At 44.9% G+C, this 18,479-nt stretch overlaps 1 protein-coding gene across 3 annotated transcripts in view; it reads right to left on the minus strand.

The window, feature by feature from the left end:
* Window positions 1-18,136, minus strand: part of celsr2 (cadherin, EGF LAG seven-pass G-type receptor 2) — a 35,537-nt gene extending 17,401 nt beyond the window's left edge. For all 3 annotated transcript variants that reach the window (XM_085924884.1, XM_085924883.1, XM_085924882.1), the window contains exons 1-2: window positions 14,367-18,136; window positions 2,405-3,094 (exon numbers count right to left, since the gene is read on the minus strand). In XM_085924884.1, the coding sequence (XP_085781010.1) occupies window positions 2,405-3,094; window positions 14,367-17,904 (4,228 nt within the window). In that variant the 5' untranslated portion in view covers window positions 17,905-18,136. The remainder of the gene's footprint in view (window positions 1-2,404; window positions 3,095-14,366) is intronic.
* Window positions 18,137-18,479: the final 343 nt, after the last annotated feature.

Here is an 18,479-nt window from a genome sequence, read left to right on the forward strand (position 1 = left end):
TGCCTTTAAAGTTTACTTGACACATGCATAAATGATCAATGCAATTGGATTATGAGCTTATGTTAAATTATGTATTTTAAAAATGTCATTTTGTTATCCCCTAAAGCACCATAAACCAATCCCTGGATATTAAACAAGCATAAACTCATGAAACATTGACAAATATGAGTCAATATTTATGCAAAAAATATTCAAGAATTCGATATGTCAGCACGGAAGAAAAAAAAAAACTTGCTTCGAATTGACAAAATACTCCATTTGACCACGACTTCGTATTCATGAGAGTGAGCTCGACTGAAACGTTAACGACAACATTTCAAGTATCCAACGGAGTTAATAAATTTGTTCACAAGCTCTTTCCAACATTTGGCAAAAACGTATCAGGCTTGGCTTAATGAGCTAAAGAAGCAACAGAGGGCATTTCCTTCGAGCTCGGGGAACATTGTCCGGCTGCTAGGTAACAGGAGCATCCACGTCCCTCTGGAAGAAGCACCGAGCTCAACTTTTAATTACACACTTGTACCTGTAATGAGGTCACAGTGATTGGATCATGATCGTTACAAGGAAACTTTGGCCCTTTCCCTCTTAGCAAGCCGTTTTGTTTGTTTCTGGCGAAACTTTTGTCTCTTAAATGATCAGCCAGTATTTGTCATTTTTTTGTATTCTTCTCTCAGAGATACATTGAAGTCATTTTCTGGCAACAGTGTGAATATGCTTTTGAAAAGAACATTTGTTCCAGACACTTTTAAAGCCCATAAATGAATTCTGGATGAAAGTATGAAGGCAAACAACATGCCAAAAACAAGTGAGGGTGCCAGCCAGCAGGCTGTGTGTGTGGAAAGTGGGGGTGTTCTCTCACAACTCGCTATGTTCTTGTTTGTTCACTCGCTTGCGTTGTTGTGAGCAACATTTTCACCATTGCAAATTCGCATTTGCGTTTGAACGTTGTTGTCATTCGTTTGTTTGTTATCTTGTCGCTAAAAAGGGATTTTTCAATATACATTAGCAGAAATTCAATTTATTTGTAATATTTATTATTAAATGTATTATTCTACCTTTGAATTAAAATTAATAATACAATCAAAACATTATTATTAATGAGGCACTATTAATCTTGGACACTAACACCAGTATTATTCTACTGAAAAAAAACATGTTGACCTTTTGAGTGATTGCACAAAATAAAATCATCTGGCTAGAGACAGAGTTTTTTTCAAAGTAGACTATACATCTGTGATTATATATATTTTTAAACATGCAAGGCCATTCGTCTCTCTGTCCATCTCTTCAGCAACCCCCCCCAAAAAAACCTCAGACGATCAAAATCATTCACTCTGTTTCGGAAGAGTGTTGAAAATGATGGCCACAATTCCTTCTGTGTTCCCCCCCATCGCTACCATCTGGCAAACGCCTACGGTCCAACAGATCCAAACCACGCACACGCATTGCATTCACACATCCGTGCCTATACCTCACATTGTTCATCCGCTTTAATTGCAGCTAGTACGTGAATCAAAGGTGAGCGCTTTGAGCAACACAATTTCAATGTATGGAATAAAACCTGCGTGAGTGACTGTGACAGTATGACAGCTTCAACCCCCCCCCCACTAACTTGTGAATGTAGCCCAGTCTGCTGCTTCCAGAGTGAAAATCCGCCCACTTTCACCCACTCACATGACAACTCCCGTTAAAAGCGCCCACAGTTCAAGTCTGACACTCACGAGAAGATGTAAGTGGCGTTCAACCTGATGATGGGGCCCACACGTTGATACGCTATTTCAGGTGCTACGGCAGGTGAGAGAAAGCATTGGAATGTTGGATATGGAGTAATGGAACAGTGTGTGGGCGGGAAAAATGTTTGGGACATCACTCTGCAGCACGGTCTTGTTCATTGGAATGGAAATATTTTTTTTTTATTAAAATGGAGTTATCTCTTGGAGGATTAAAATATTTTCAATTCAAAATTTCACATTAATTCTCAATTTTCATGAAACATTTTTCCACGTATAAAAATCTTCTGCAACTGTTTTCAGCCCACACTATTTGTCAAAATTTGTTGCAAGCGGATGACGACAACAAGCGAGTGACTCTTTTTAGCCAAGGGGCTCTATTCTCATGAAAAGTGAAAATCTGTCGTCTGCACAAAGGTGGCGGGTGTGAGGGAGGGAGGCGTGCGCTGCTGTGGGCGTGATCATTGATGAATTCAATCTTGGCCTATCAAAAGTGGCTGTTTTTTATGACATGTTAGCATAAGCTCATGCACTTTTTGATAGCTAAGCAAATACTTTATAAAATGTGTTTAAAGTATGTTGGAGAGGTAGAATGATTAAAAAAAAAAAAAAAGATCCACCAATTTCAATTTGAATAAAGTCTCCTTGATAATTTTGTGAGTGAGGCCTCTCACCTGTGTAGTCGTCCATGCACTCGCAGGTGAAGCCTCCTTCTCTGCTACGACACACGCCGTGAACGCCGCAGGGTTTGGAATAGCACAGGTCGATCTCGGTCTCGCAGTAGTCTCCCGTAAAACCGGTGGGACAGCGGCAACGCAGGCCGGCGATGGGGTGGATGGGCCTGAAGAGGATGGTGTCGGACGCCACGAAGGGAGCCAGGCTGTCAAACTTGAGCACGGACACGCACTTCATGTAGTTCTCACAAGGCTCCCGCAGGCAGATGTTGTCGTCAAACGGCAGAACTTCCTGGGAGGAGATCTGAGCCAGCAAACTGCGATTCAGGTACAACCTCTCCTGGAGTTCCTCGGAGCCCAAAAACTCCGCTCCACCTCCTTCTTCCCCTCTCCCGCCGCCGTCTTGTCCCGGAGGACGCTGGGGGGCGTCGCCCGGCACCGCCACCGACAGGCTGACATTCAGGATGCGGGCGCTGACGTCGGTGTCGTCCTGAATGTTAAAGATGACCACGTCTTCGGGGGCTGCCGAGAGTACGCGGGCCACGCCGTCCAGAAACTGAGCAAGCAGCAGGGATAGGAAGTGCTCCTGAGAGGTGTTGGCGAGCCTCAGTGTGATGCTGTTGGACAACATCTCATCCGTGATGATTGTGACTTGAAGGAGGCACTGGGCCGACACGGAGTGGACGCCATCTACACACGCACAAAAAGACAGAGTTAAAAAAGTATTTTTAAATATCACATTTATTAAAAATAGTACTGTTTTTATATTTGCACTTAGCAACTTTATTTAATTTTTTTGATATTTGCCCTATTTGGTCATTTATACAGTAACAGCAGGTTTCAAGTGATATTGTTCACACTTGACCGAGTGAACCGCACTGTAGAAGTTCCAAGCGCAACTGCCAAGTGTAAACACAGCCTACAATAGAAAGGACGCTTACTTTCCTCAAATTCTCGCTTCCAAAGAAGAGTTCATCTCCCGCTATGCCTTTTACACATGATAATAGACTTAACACCAGGTCCATAAAAGAAGAAGCTTATGTTTCCATTCAATACATCCCAACTGGTAATCAAGAATATTACGCTTGCATTCAGTGCAAAATTCCTCCTTTCTTTCTCCGGAAGAAGAAACGCTTCTTCATTTTACATGCCAAGTCTGCAAGTTCAACAGTTGAAGCATTTCTCAGCCCGGCTTATCACTTGTCTTGTATCCTCTTGTTCTCGTACCACGTCGAGTTTTTGAAAGTGTGCCATGACACTGCGCGGAAACTTCAATATAGTCGGTAATGTTTTTCAAAAAAAGAATTCATTTTTGTCGATACGTTTCTTTAGACAAAGAAAGAGCGATAACAGTTGAATTACGTTTGAGAAAAGAATGTTTGTTGTCAGAAAACTTAATGTTGATCATATTCCATGGGTCAGGTCTTCAGGCAGAAAACACAAAAGCAGCTCAATGGACTCAAACGTGTGGTGAAAACAGGCCGGCCGACTCCCCTCTCCCCCAAAATCAATGGGCCGCTTTGTTTGAGGAGCCTGGACGCAGGCCAGAGGGCACAACCTGTGTGCACAACTCGCGCAAACAAACAGAAAACTTCCCAAAGTTACCAGATCACCATTTGGCATCAGGCGAATGCCGACCGGGAGGGGGGGGGGGGGGGGGGCGAGGAGGGGCTGGAGCGCTTGTCATCGAGGAAACGAAAGACAAGCATGTTTGACACGGTTCGAATCCCTCTGTTTTCATTTAAGAACCTCCGACACAGCAATAATACATGACCCGAGTGGAGGAAGTACAGAAACAAGCGGGACGAATTCACACTGTACTGTCAACACACACACACACACACACACACAGCTGTGTACGCAAGACAATTCTTGCATATAAAGAAAAGCTGATACAACAACACAATACTGAATGAAGACCCCACAACAGACAAAAAAGTAGAACTGATGATTGGGTGAATGCTGAAACATAGCTGCCATTATTTTTTTTTAGAAAATGGCCTCCCCCTTAGATGAATACAAATGGCTTGATTTTGCCGCCTCATCCAAGTAATATACAACTTGGGACCTTTTTGAGTCTCCAAACAATCCAAATAAATCCATTTGTCTTTTGACACCGTTTTCACCGGCTATTGACGTCTTTATTTAAGGACGAGGAGGTCCTGCATCCATGTTGCTCAATTTTGCCAGGATTGATGACCACAGAAAGCAATGGAACACGTCGTGTCAATAAAAGAAAATCCGTAGAAATTGCTCAGGATGAATTTCAACAGCTGAGCTACATGTGAGATGAACATAGGACACTTTATGAGGTACACGTCCAATCCAATGAGAATTTTTTTTTTTTACAGATTAATTCTCATGTTTCCAGGTAACACACAATGAAAGAATTTTTCTGGTTCCTGACTGCATTTTATTGCCAGTTTGAAACAGTTTATTTTGTGTATAATTAAACAAACACATTCGTCAGTATTTGCTAATATGTTTAATAATATTGAACCAGAAGTCAACTTTGGCTTTTGCTTGCACATTACAACATCATTTAGTGAGTGCGCTGAGCAAAGCAACAAAAGTTGAGCCGCCGCCGCCGCCGCACGTTTCACCCCGTTTCATCCATTCATGCCCATTCTGGCCACGTTTCTGCAACGACATTAGCCAGATAAACAGCTCTCACTAAAGAGGCGCTTTTAAAGTATGAGGACAGACATGGCCTTAATTATGCCCTCTGCCAACTGGCATTCTTGGATGGAAGCTCAGGCACAGCTCCAGGCGTGGATGCAACGCTGGGAAAGTGAGCACGAGGAGAATCTCCTCTGAAAGGAAGCAGACCATCTCTCAAATGGCTCATTCTCCATGGAAGGATTCTCCGCGCAGGAAGAGTGAGGGCCTTTTTGGGCCAAATGAGGAACATTTAGGTCCCAGACCTGGAGTGTGACGCCGCTTTCACTTCGGACCCTTGTGGGAGCCTCTCAGCTATGGAGATGGCGCCAGGGAAAAGATTAAACACACACTGTGGTGGTTGGGCCACGGCGCTACACACAACCGAGTGTGTGCATGCCCGTGTTGATGTACACGTCAGCACATGTAAGCAGAGGCGATTATTTGATATTTAATTTACTATTTGATTGTGATATCAAACACTGCTTTTAGTAGTTATTGACTGTAAATATCGCAAGTAAAACTAAAGTTTTGGTCACCTGGGTCATTTTTAGATGATTTAAAAAGTAAAGATACTTAAATTTTAGTATTGCATTCTCATAAATAGCATTTTCATTGCAGATAGTCAACAAATATGATAATGTTGCAGTTTTAAGGCTTCAGCAGGTCTTAATGGTTGTGATAATTGCCTGCTGAGGGACAGGCAGTGAGAGAGAAAAGAAATCGGGGTGACTCGCCTAATTAGACCACAAAGTTAGCGTCCAAACTCCCAGCGGAGTCCCAGAAAATGTCAAGCGAGTCATGGTGGATGAGGAGCAGAAAGGCAGTGTGAGCAAATGGCGCAGGAAAGAGACATCAGCGGCCACCATAGTAACCTGGAGGCATCTTTTAAGTTGTCAATTATTGAAGCTTGACACTATAAATTTGTTTTTCTGGGGGTGGTCAAACTGTCAGAAATGAATGCCATTATTTTATTTTTTATATCTTGCTTGTTAACCAGATTTTAACTCAGTATTTTACATTCGAAAAATAAATTCCATTTTACACAATAAGCCATGGTGGAACGCATTAGGATAATTTCATTCATCACGATGACACTGAAGTGCTAATAACGAATCTCACTCTAACAGCTCCTTGATGCCGCCGGCTACCATATGGCTAATGACGTAGATGTTACATTTAACATAGCATAATCGTAATACAAATCGTAATAATATCTTCCTTGGACCCAGCTGCACAGGATGGTCACAGTGAGGAGAACCTCCAGGTTAACCTCTTTTGGCAATTGTCATGCACCTAAACAGTGTTGACCTGCAAGAACAGTTCCTTTGGGGGCCTTTTTGATTTAATTACAATCAAATACTTGAGGTTGCCTCTAATGCGGTACAGTCGTTACTTAGCGGGAGTGCTCCGTGTCCTTTTTTCGTGACATGTTTATGGGCTACTTTGAGCTTACGGGTGCTGGACCTTGTTAGAATAGAACTGTCAAAATATAAAACTGGGCAGAATTTTCACCTTACTCAAGCAAATCAGGCTTTGTATTTTTCTACCTCTGTTTCTGCCTTGTAATCATGTCTAATTTCACGAGAATGAAATTAATTATTCTAGCCTGCCACTGAGGAGCAGAGAGCCTGCAGCGGTGCGAGCGAGATAATCCCCCATCACCGTAGCAGCGGTGGCAGCCGGCGAGCGGATGTTCAATTAAAAGCAAAGAGCACGAAAGAAGATTTCTGTGTTGAACCATCACTAATGAGGGAAGATGTAGGTTAAAGATTGCGAGATTATCAAGAGTTTTACAACTCTGTGTCAACTAGCCAAATGAAATGTATTGGTTATTATTATGATTCAAACTAATGGGCCACAACTAGACACCATTTTGTTTTGGTGATGCATTTTAAGAGTTCTAGAAAAGGCATGAGCTAATCTGTCACTTCCAAAATAATAGTGGTGAACCACAATGTTGTTACGGCATTTATGTTGCTTAAGATAATATGTTCCATATCACTCTAGATAAGTGTTGTCATGAGGTTTTGATTCGATATGTCTCCATTTTGTTATGTCACTGGAAGAGTTTTATGGTTACCCTGAGAAGAAGACACGCAACAATAGCCGTGTGTTCATGAATGAATGCGGTCGACCTGAAATATGTCTGTAGTCAGTGTTCAGAAAACCTCTTTTTTTTTTAACCCCCAAAAAAATACAAATGAGGCCAAAATGTCTGAGCAGGAGAGGTGTGTCTTCAGTATTCACAGTAAAATGTTGCCGGGTAGCGGCCCGCATGAATGAACTGGGCTGAAAGGTAAACCCAAACTACTTAGGGAGGCGAGCGGGGGCTATAAAAATGGGTGGAGGTCGCTTTTTCATTTCATTTCACTTGGACCCTGCCCCCCTCTCAAAGCCCTCTTCCTGACCCTTGGGAGGAGAGCAATGGCTGACGCTGACACTCCAACACCATCGCTACCTATACAACTGCTGCTAACAGAATGCGTCAGTTTTTTTAGTTGGTTTTTTTTAGATGAAGTCAAGACATTCCAAGCAATTAGAGGTCATTTGTGACATCTTACATTGTTGTGTTCAATCTCACAGCACAGCTAAAAGGGTTAGAAATAACATAGGTGCTTATGATGAAACAATTTGTCAACAACTGACGCAAAGCAGCATTTTTGGTTGTTGGCCAGCAGCCACACAAGTTGATCTGAGCACAAACAGCTCAGGTGAAACAAAAAAGCTCTTATCCTCGCGAGAGGGAGCAGACAGACCGCACGTTCCGACTCCTACGCAACACATTTGCTGTTGTCTCGATCTGAGCCAAGGTAAAGCTGGGGAAATAATATGCCATTAACACTGCATATGCAGGGAGGAAAAAAGGGTTTGATTAGCTACAAATTAATTGTTTGACCTTGTTTTTGTTGTTTTGGTTTTATCTGCAGACCAAAAAAAAAAAAAGCCTCTGTTGATTGAAAAAACAGAGGCATAGATCAGCGATAACGACAAAGTGAAAGGCAAGTCAATACTGACACAAGCTTGTGCAGCTCAATGTCTACTCAAGGATTTCAATTCTGACAGTCAGACCATTGGCCATTCATACTTATTTCTGGAGCTTTCCAGTTCATCCCCTGATGACACTTTTGTGCAACATTGCAAAAAAAAAAAAACAAACATAATATTCCACACACTTACCTTCCAGCGTGGCAGCTTCGGAAAAGCATGACCTCTCGCAATCAGAACATTTGCATATAAAACAAAACTGCTGTCAGCGCAATAGTGATGAGACATTAGCATGCAGCGGCGTGGTCGACGATGAGGCCTTTGCTGTATAGTCACACGATCACTTCAATGATGCAGAGATGTATGATCAATTGGATCATTTTGAAGAATTGATCAAAAATGTAGGAAATCTAAAAGCAGCTTGGATTTTCGACTATAACGCTACAGTTTGGCGCAATGGACTTGTAAACAAATTCCTGAATTCACTTTACAGGGTTTTTCACATAGAACGACGTTCGAAGTTGCTTGCCCGATTCTAAAATTGTCTTTCCAAAAGTGCGAAAAGTGAAAACCACAACCTGCATCCACTCACACATTGCCAGCAAACTGTGAAATCCCAGTCGCACCAGTGTAGGGACTTGGGAGGGGGGGGGGGGGGACCATCTGTTTGACTACTGTGACGCCCTCCTGTCACTATCAATTCAAGGCCCTGGTGAAACAGTTGAAACTCGCTGCATGTCAGAGATCACCGCAACTCGCATGGCACCTCCCGTCTAACAGTTTAACGTTGACAGCTTATGCTCTGCAGCCGCAGCATATGAAACCAGGTCACTGTGAAATCTCAATCTGGTTCTATGCTAAATGGGAGCAATGTAGCGTGAAGGTAACAAGCCGTTAAATAATCAGATGCTGTCACATTCGAGATGTTGGACGTGTTCGCTTGTTGTGCTGCCAGAAAGGTTCAGTTGAGGCCTGCATGCTGAGAGGAGACCATGAATATAGTATATGGATAAAAATGATGGGAGATGAAAGAAAATATGATGTGGGTCACCACTTTGTAGATCCATTTCAGAATGTGTGTGGGAATTTGTGTCCATTCTTTCAGAAGAAGTTCAAAATCTGTGTTGTAGCTCATTCCAAAGGTGTTTGATGAGGTTCTTACACACAACATTTACCAAAACATGTTTTGGTAACTGTGGCACAAGTCGTGATGGACCGTTCCCCAAAAAGTTGGACTAAGTCATGGAGTAAAACCTCAAATTGATTTTGAATTAATAGATGAAGATAAATGTCTGTTTACAGCTCTTCGTGTTTCATTTTGAGAAGATTACCTTTCCACTTAAAAGGTAAACAATGTAAACCACAATAGATTGAAAGCACCAGTCGTGTCGCATATATGTAACAAACAACAACAGATGAGAATTGTCTCATGCGTAAACATCACAAGCAAAGTGGCTAAACTAACATTAGTATGTTTCAACACTTAGAAATGTATTCAATGTCCCTAATTAAATACTTTGGAGAGTTGGCAATCAGTGATTCATTACAGTTACTACAGTAAGTAATGACACCATGAAACCCAAACAAGTGGACACAAAGTTTCCACCCCAAACGGGGAGAGGCCACTCCCATTGTCTGCTAGGAGGATGAGCACAATGCGGGACATGGAGCAATCTTAATCCCAAAACAACTCCTGTCTCCCAGATGATGTCATGATGCCCCCCCCCCCCCTTCCTAGCACCTCCATCATGCAGTCAAGTGGAGAGAAACAAGCGGATGTCCTGGTACTGAGAAAAAAGAAGAAATGGGATACTGCGTGCAGCCTGGTTAGATCAACAAGAAGTCTCAGATGCTTTTAGGCTTCTGAAGTTTGCCACATGCAGGTGTAAATTGTGTTGGGAGGGGGGGGCAACATCACTAAGAGATGGTTTATATCGGAGGTCAGGTGTCGGCCACCTCGCCGCACGCTCTATAAAAACGTCTGCCCTCGGCGGGACAGGTCGGCGTGTCTCGAAGTAGTGCAAATCCAAAGGAAACCTGACATGCTTCACTGCCAAAGAGGGAGACGGGGACAGTTACTCTTTAGAACTTTATGTGCCAGCCCCTCCCCCGCATCTTCGCCCCACAAAAGGGGACCTTACCCCTCTTCCCCACCCACCAGGAATTTCTCAGGCATTGCTGGGTTCACCATGACAACTGGGCGCTTAACAAAGCATTTCTCTTAGGCATTCTTCCTTTCACAAACCGGGGAGGGGGAGATGGGGGACGGCAGGATGGAGAGGCTCAGAAAAGACGGGACGGAGGAGTTTGAAACCATGAGAGGGAACGCAAGAGGTTCCAGGGGGTGAGAGTCATATAAACCCAGATTGGAACAACATGGGAAAGGGTGACATATTGACAAAAAAAGGGGATATGAGACACTTGTCACAGATTTGCTTGGTTGAAGACCAAAGTGCAGGGACGCAACCAGGCGAGGCGAGGCAAGAAAGGGAGTTTAACTTTACGAAAACAACAAGGAGAAAAGTCCAAAGAACAAGAGTTAAAGTGACAAACATAACTAGACAGAACACGAGAAAAAAAAAAAGAGGAAAATCTGGACGAGACACGAGCGGCTGACGGAAAAGGAACGAACCGACAACAGGTGCACCAATCTTCCGGAGTCATCTATCTCATCAAATCGTGGTGTTTAAGATAACATTGTGCAGTATCATATTATGTGATGAATTAATTATTCAAGAAACAGGCATGTTCTTTGTTGTCCCTATGGGTGTCAAGATAGTTGTTTACAGGATATGCTCAGAAGCTCCACGAAGCACACTCTAAGAATTTATGGACATTTGCATATTAAGATCAGATGAGATAATTAATAACCATATTCATAATAATGATCCCCCACCCCCCACGCTACAAATATTCCAAACAGAGGAGTGATTACATACAGGGAAATTAGAAAAAAAAATAGTAGTCCCTATGGTCATCCTAGCTTCATTTGAAAGCAAAAACACGTGCGTAATTCACACATACACACTGTCAAGTCAACACCAATTTCCATCGGTTGAGCACTCAAAACAAATTAGCGTACTGCTTGATTGAGATAATTATATCACGGCGGCGGCGTGTGATGAAAGCAGTCCAGCTGTTGCTGCCCCCCCCCCCACACACACACACACACAATATATATAATTTAAGCAGCTAATGGTTCAGTAGTGTTGAAAAGATCAACAATGAAAAAGTTCCAGAGTTACAAACAGCTCAGAAAGTTTGTAAGGATTATAATGAAATGACACTAATGCCGAGCACAGCGTGCTCCATTGAAATTCAAGCCACGCATCCAGGCAGGATTGTCTTACACAAGGATAACCACGTCTTGTTCCTACAAGACAGTAAAAGAAGAATCTAAATATTTAATATTTATTCTTTTCTAAAAAAAAAAATTAAAAAAACACCTGATAGAAAGTGTTAGGTAAGTCTTGGTTTCCAATATTTACAGGTAGAGGCTGTGGGAAAAAAACAAGTGCTACTGTCAAAACTAGGTCATATTTTAATATATTGTGAACAACACACAATAAACAAATGAACACCTCTCCAATAATGTCACTCAAACGCTTTTGTGGTTTTTGTAAAGGCGGGACTTGCATCACATCTTGTATCGGATCTCATGAGATTGTGCAAGTGTCAGTCGAAAAAACAAAATAGGAGCCGGTAACCTTGGCTCATCCTCATGCACTTCAGCTATACACTTGAAACTTAAAAGTGCTCCTCTACCTAGCACGCCACTGCCTACAGAAAAAAACGAATTGTCCACCGTGCAAGTGAAGTATCTGCTCAGCGGAATGTGAGTCGAATCAAACTGCCTTCATTAGCGACGCTCGGAATCACGACGGTGGCATCTGCGACAATATCCCGACTTGGGTTTGGAAATGAATTCAAACAAAGGACAGAGTGTCCTTGTTGCATATTAAATGCTATGTATACATTATTTGCAACAAAGGGGGTTAAACTAATCAGGTCACAAGCAGGCCGTGCCACAATCGGCTCACGCAACATTGTACGTCTTGTGGTGGAACATTAGCTGGGCTTAAGGATGCAATGAAAGGACAAAATGCGGCACCTATTAATGCAAGCTCACGCATGCCTGGGAACGCTTGATCAGACACCAGTATGTCAACATTTGGTCTGACAACATCCCAGGAAAGAAATGGAAAAAGCACATTTAATCTCATGCATGACAAGGAGCGCACTGGGTTTGTGCTGTGACCAGAATTTACCTTGGCCGTGTATCCAAATGTGCTGTGACATAGACAATGAGCCAATCACTGTTTTTGTTTGGGGCCATTCAATCCTAAAGAGCTGATGTTGCTTCATTTTGGAAATGAATTATTACCCGATGGAGTCTGCTCTAATGGTTAATTTATTTATGAATATAGGTCAATTACAATGAAGGGGGTTGGTATTAGTTGAAACATGATTAATGGATTAAAGCCTTGAAAGTGATGTAATTGTCATTATTGATGATGTCAGTGTGAGGGTTTTGGATTTGGCAATGTCCTCTGTGGATTTTTTTTTATATATATATTTTTCATATTTTTACACTTTTTGAGACAATTTAAGATCAAAACAAAACAACAACCTGGATTTGACTTTAAATAGGTTACATCCTCATGACTTGAGGCGTTTTATTTAGATGAGACTGCAGAGGGAGCAGCTCATTTAAATATCAGTCCTAGCGCACGTGGAAGCTTTTAGAGTGAAAGCGATGATATTACAAATCTCTCTCAAACATTTAGGAAAATCGGGGGGAAGATGCTGTGGACTCAAAGTTGACTTTGACTACTTATTAGCCAAGTGTAGCTTCATTCAATCCATTTCACTACTTGGAGAGCGACTCTGTTCATCACAGTCCAGATACAAACAAAAGAGCCCATCACAAATCGTCGATCATATGGGGCCTCTTCAACTGCGGCATGGAGAGGACGATAATGGGGAAGACTTGGGAGGTCCCTGGAGGGGGGGGAAGCCTTTGAAAATTGGGGTCGGCAACAGCAGCTAAAGGAGGAGACTTTCCCTTCTTGCTTCTTTATTTGCTGCATCTTTAATCAAACTTCCACTTCATACATCCACGTCTTTGACCCCTTGTGTCTTTAAGCAGGGGAGCTGACATATATACACTCCAGCAGGTGCGGAACCCGCGAGAGGGTGGTCATGGACTCTAATTGGTCAGTCCCAGCTGTCGCGCCTTGACCACAACCGGCAACCTGCTATGACTTTCAGAGCCATCTTGTCAATCGACCCACTCACTATTATTCTGGAAAACACCTTCAATCCAGTCACATTAGGGAATTTCAGAAGTGATACTTAAATCTAAGACTGCCATTTTCTCATCTTATGAAGCCAAACTCTTACGGTCCTGACTGCACTGTCAATCAGCAACCCATTTAGCCAGCTCAGACAAATCCCCCTAAAACGCCCATCAGCTTTAATCCACGTCCAAGTCCAATTTAACCTTCCAATCTCTTAATTGAGTTCCCCGTTGTGTTTTCTCTTTCCTTCTGCCAAGGTCAAAGAGAAGGCAAATTTACAGCAACGCACACTGCGGCACAGAAGTGGGGGAACACTGCACTCCCACATTCTGGGAGTGTAATTCATGTTCAACCCCATTTTTAGAGCGAGGGAACCTCCTCATTTGTGTTTAGGTACAGAATTGAAGCTTTTCACAAGAGAAGAGCCAAAACCATCAAGTAAATCTACTCTGTTAAATCGCTGTCTTTAAACACACCGTCGTCTGTCATCGACACACACACTTGCTTTTAAATCACTCTTGAAAAAGAAATACGCAGCAGTTGAACAATAAAACAGTTAAAGGACATCAACTCTCATCTGACACTATAATTGAATTAAGACGTTTCTTTGTTTTTGGGAGGGGAGGGGGATGGACAATTATGGCACCGGATCAGTCTGTCCACTGGAGTGTGGATCCCGCAGGATACAGACAAGCTCAGTCTGGCAGCTATTTAAATCTCCACAATGGACGGCAACAAATCACACTCGTATAAATAAACCAGTTCCTTAATGAGGGTACAAGTAATTACAGAATCTATCCGAGACCCAATTGAAATGCTTGAATGTCTTCTTTTTTTTTCAACGTATCCTATGGAGAATGTTAATCCTCCCCCGTGAATATTTCAATTGCATAAAAAATCATTCTGTAAGCACAAGAAGTCGTACTTAAGCTCACTTCCATTATCGGGTGAAGTGAAGCGAAAATGAAAATGGAATGGGAACACATCTGAGTGAGTGTGCTGTGTTATTATCTTACCTGACACTGAGATTCTCATGGAGGCCTCCAGGGGACGGTTGTTATCCAGGGCCTGGCTTAGCTGGATCTCCCCTGTGCTTTGGTTCAGTAGCACAAGGTTCAACTCATTGCCCACTTCAAACCTGTAGAGGAGCTGGTCCGACACATCCGGGTCGTGGGCCGGGATGCGGCCGATCACTCCGGCCGGGAAACTGCTGGATTTGTCCGTTACATAGTTGTTGAAGATGATCTGGAAGTTTTGGAGCACGGGAACGTTGTCGTTCTTGTCGACGAGTTTGACGTGGACTGTGGCGCGACTGACCAGAGGGGCGGAGGTGGCCTGGACTACTATGATGTACTCAGACTTTGTCTCATAGTCCAGGTCTATTAGCGACGTCAGTTCTCCGGAGAAGATATCAAGCTGGAACATCTCTGGGATGTTTCCTTCTACTATCTGGTACATAATCTGTGCGTTACTGCCTTCATCTGGGTCGGTCGCTGAGATAAACGCAACCACAAGGCCAATGGGGGTGTTTTCATCCACCATAATGTCAAACTCATCTTTCTCAAAGACGGGAGGGTTGTCGTTCACGTCGAGAATGGTCACTTGGATGTTTACTGGCGTTTTCAGAGACGGAACGCCTTTGTCTACGGCAAAAGCCTGCAGGCTGTAAACGGGCACGTTCTCTCGATCTAATCTACGTAGCGTGCGAACAATCCCCGATGTGGATTCGATTATGAAGTCTCCTTCGCCGTCCTCGCCGCCCTGGAAGGTGTAGAAGACGCGTCCGTTGAGGCCAGAGTCTCGATCGGTGGCGGACACCTGGACCACGCTAGTGAACACCGGCACATCCTCCATTACAGATCCCAAGTAGTTGTCTCTGAGGAAGCGCGGCGAGTTGTCGTTCACGTCGTTCACCAGTATCTCCAGGTAGGTGGTGTCCGACTTCTGCGGGATACCGTTGTCGCGGGCGGTGATGGCCAGCGTGTAGGACACCTGGTCTTCGTAGTCCAGTTCCATCTGCGTAGTGACCGCTCCCGTGTCGGGATCGATGTCAAACTGCGGAATGCTGTCGTCCATAAAATAGGTGATGCGGGCGTTCTCTCCCGTGTCTTCATCCGTGGCACTTATAAGGACAACGGTGGTGCCCGTCGGCCTGTCCTCGTTGATGTTGACCGTGTAATGGGAGCTCTGAAACACGGGCCTGTGTGTGTTGGCATCGGTGACGTTGACAAAGACTTTAGCCGTGTCAAAAAGCGTACCATCGCTCGCCGTCACAGTCAGGACGTACTGGCGTTCTAGTTTGTAGTCTAAAGGCAGCGCCAGTGTGATAAGCCCACCTCCACTCTGACTCGTGATGGAGAACCTGTTGCGAGTGTTTCCACTGGATATCTGGTACGTCACTACGCTGTTGATGTCCTGGTCCATCGCGGACACGGTCACCACGCTGGTCCCGACGGCCGCGTCCTCATTCAGTCGCATGTAGTACATTTTCTGAGTGAACTCCGGGTTGTTGTCGTTGACGTCGAGAATGGTCATGCTAATGCTGGCCGAGGAGGACATGGCAGGGTAGCCGTGATCTCGAGCCTCTACCCCAAAGTTGTAGAAATCCACACTCTCCCTGTCCAGTTCAGCCGCCACTACGATCCACCCCGTGTTGTTGTTGATGGTGAAAGGGAAGTCTGGCATGGTTTCGGTAAGACGATAGTCCAGCCTGGAGTTGTCACCGGAGTCTGCATCCACGGCTTGGATGTGGATGATCGAGTAGCCTAGTGGCACGTTCTCTAACACGGTAGCCTGGAATGGGGTGCTGACAAAAATTGGAGCATTGTCATTAACATCCAGCACCTGCACCGTGACCAGGCCGCTGATGTTGGAAAGAGGGGGGCGGCCCCCATCTTGAGCTCGGATTCTTAAGGTGTATTCTTTGCTAGCCTCGTAATCCAGGTGACTCACCAGGTCCATTTTACCCGTCTGGGCGTCAATATAAAACTGCCCCCTGGAGTTGCCACTCATGATACTGAAGTGAACCATGGCATTGCTCCCTCTGTCCTGGTCTGTGGCGGTCACCTGCAGGATCTCAGTATTAGGGGCCAAGTCCTCAGGCACCTGGACCACATAACGTTTCTCACTAAACTGGGGAGCATTGTCATTGTCATCCTCTACCACAATGTAAACAGAAGCTGTCGCACTGCGGGGCCCGGGGTTACGACCTTGGTCGTTTGCCTGGACTAACAACATATACGCATCCACCGCCTCCCTGTCTACAAGGCCTTTGATGCGAATAATACCAGACCTGGAATCGATCTCAAATACATCATTTGACCCGTTATTATTCAGGATTTGATATAGGATGTTACCGTTAACTGGCGCATCGCCATCAGTGGCCCTCACAGTCAGGACTTCATAGCCAATCTCCAGATTCTCCCTGATGTTTTCCTTATAGTCCTGCTGCTCAAAAACGGGATCGTGATCGTTAGCATCGCTGACCGTAATGGTGAGCGTGGCCATGGCCGTGCGCCGAGGTGTCCCATGGTCCACTGCGGTTACGCGGAACACATGGGTTTCTTTCGTCTCGCGGTCCAACGACTCCACTGTGGACACGGCGCCGGTAGCCGGATCCACTGCAAAAAGGTTATTAGAGCGGCTATCAAAGAGAGCCTCAATGAAATACTCCAGCCGGCCCGCTTCACCCTCATCTGCATCGATTGCTTTTAAAACAACAACAGAAGTCCCAGCAGGCTTGTTCTCTGCCACAGACACCTGGTACATTGGGGGCTGAAACTGAGGGCTGCTGTTGACGCTTCTCCTCCTCCTCCCCACAATTCCCGAGTTGGAGCGAGTTGCCTTTTCTAGCAGCTTCTTGATGTGGCCCTGTAGAAAGGGGCCCCGTCCCACGCGCCAGTGGATGAAGATGGGATCCACTCGTCTGGATCCGTCTCCTACAATGACATCGCAGAGCAGATCCAATTCCAGGAGAGTGTCCTGACTGAAGCACAGAGTCTCAGACACAAACAAATCCCCATCGGAGAAGTAAAAACGACCCCGGCTGGTGACCCGACAACGGGTGGGTTCTCCGGGTAGTAGCCCTCTCACTGGAAATAAAGCAAAACCCGCTTGGTGGCACTGTACGGGCTTAACAAACAAACTGACCACTTCCATATCCCACTCGGCTTGCCTTGTGGGTTTTTTGGAGCAGTTTCTCCCGTGAACGTGGACATCGTAGCGGCTGGTGATGAGGTGCCGGTAGCCGGAACCCACGGAGTCCACGCACTCAACCACCACGAACAGCGTAAACGGGTTGTTGCGCAGCGATGCGCACTTTATAGAGTCAAAAAGTAGCACAGTTCCCGTCTCAGGGTCTGTATCCAGGAAGCGCTCGGTTGCTTTGGGAGCGAGCACCTGATCCAAGGCGCACCGCGCGCGCTGCTCCACACCGGCCAGCACAGTCCCTGGCAGGGCATCTTCGCTGAGGTGAACCGCGTAACTGGACACCACCAGCGGAACCAGCTCCCACCAGCAGCAAAGAATAAGAAAATCCAATTGAATGAAGTGCATCGCTCCTCAAGGTGCGTCCAAGGGTTCGAAGAGGAGTTCAAAACGTGGGAGCTCCTTAAACTTTCCACCAGTGACTTTGCTTTTGTTGCGGAAGAGCCATGCTCTCTCGCGGCAGGCGCACTTCTCACTCCGGATGCCTTTTGGATTTCAATTGTATTTCAAGGTAAGGATGAAGCCTTGCGGGGTGGACTGTCTCACTCAAGCGTATACACAAACACATTCACACGCACCGACGAGCTCGCATGCACATCCTGACCGCCTGCGCAACTTCACTTGAATGGTGAAAATGGCTACGACGCACTCGGGCTCATTAACATAAACCCGCGCTCGTGCGTGCGAGCGTGCGCGTGGATGCAAATGTTGGACAGTTCTGTGAAGGGCTTCACAAACCCTGGTACTGGAGATAAATGAAGACTTCCTCCCGGGGATTCATTTATTAAACGGGGAACATTGGCAAGTCAACAGTGGCTCTTGCCTGTAAAGGTCAGTTATTTCACTCATTCTCTTATCTAGGTTGGATATGTTTTTGCCTTGGCTCTATTGTAGCTTTTTTCAAATGCAAATGGGAAACCCAA

Source organism: Syngnathus leptorhynchus, chromosome 11 (genome assembly GCF_054491065.1).
Source record: "Syngnathus leptorhynchus isolate UIUO chromosome 11, UIUO_Slep, whole genome shotgun sequence".
Taxonomy (NCBI): domain Eukaryota; kingdom Metazoa; phylum Chordata; class Actinopteri; order Syngnathiformes; family Syngnathidae; genus Syngnathus; species Syngnathus leptorhynchus.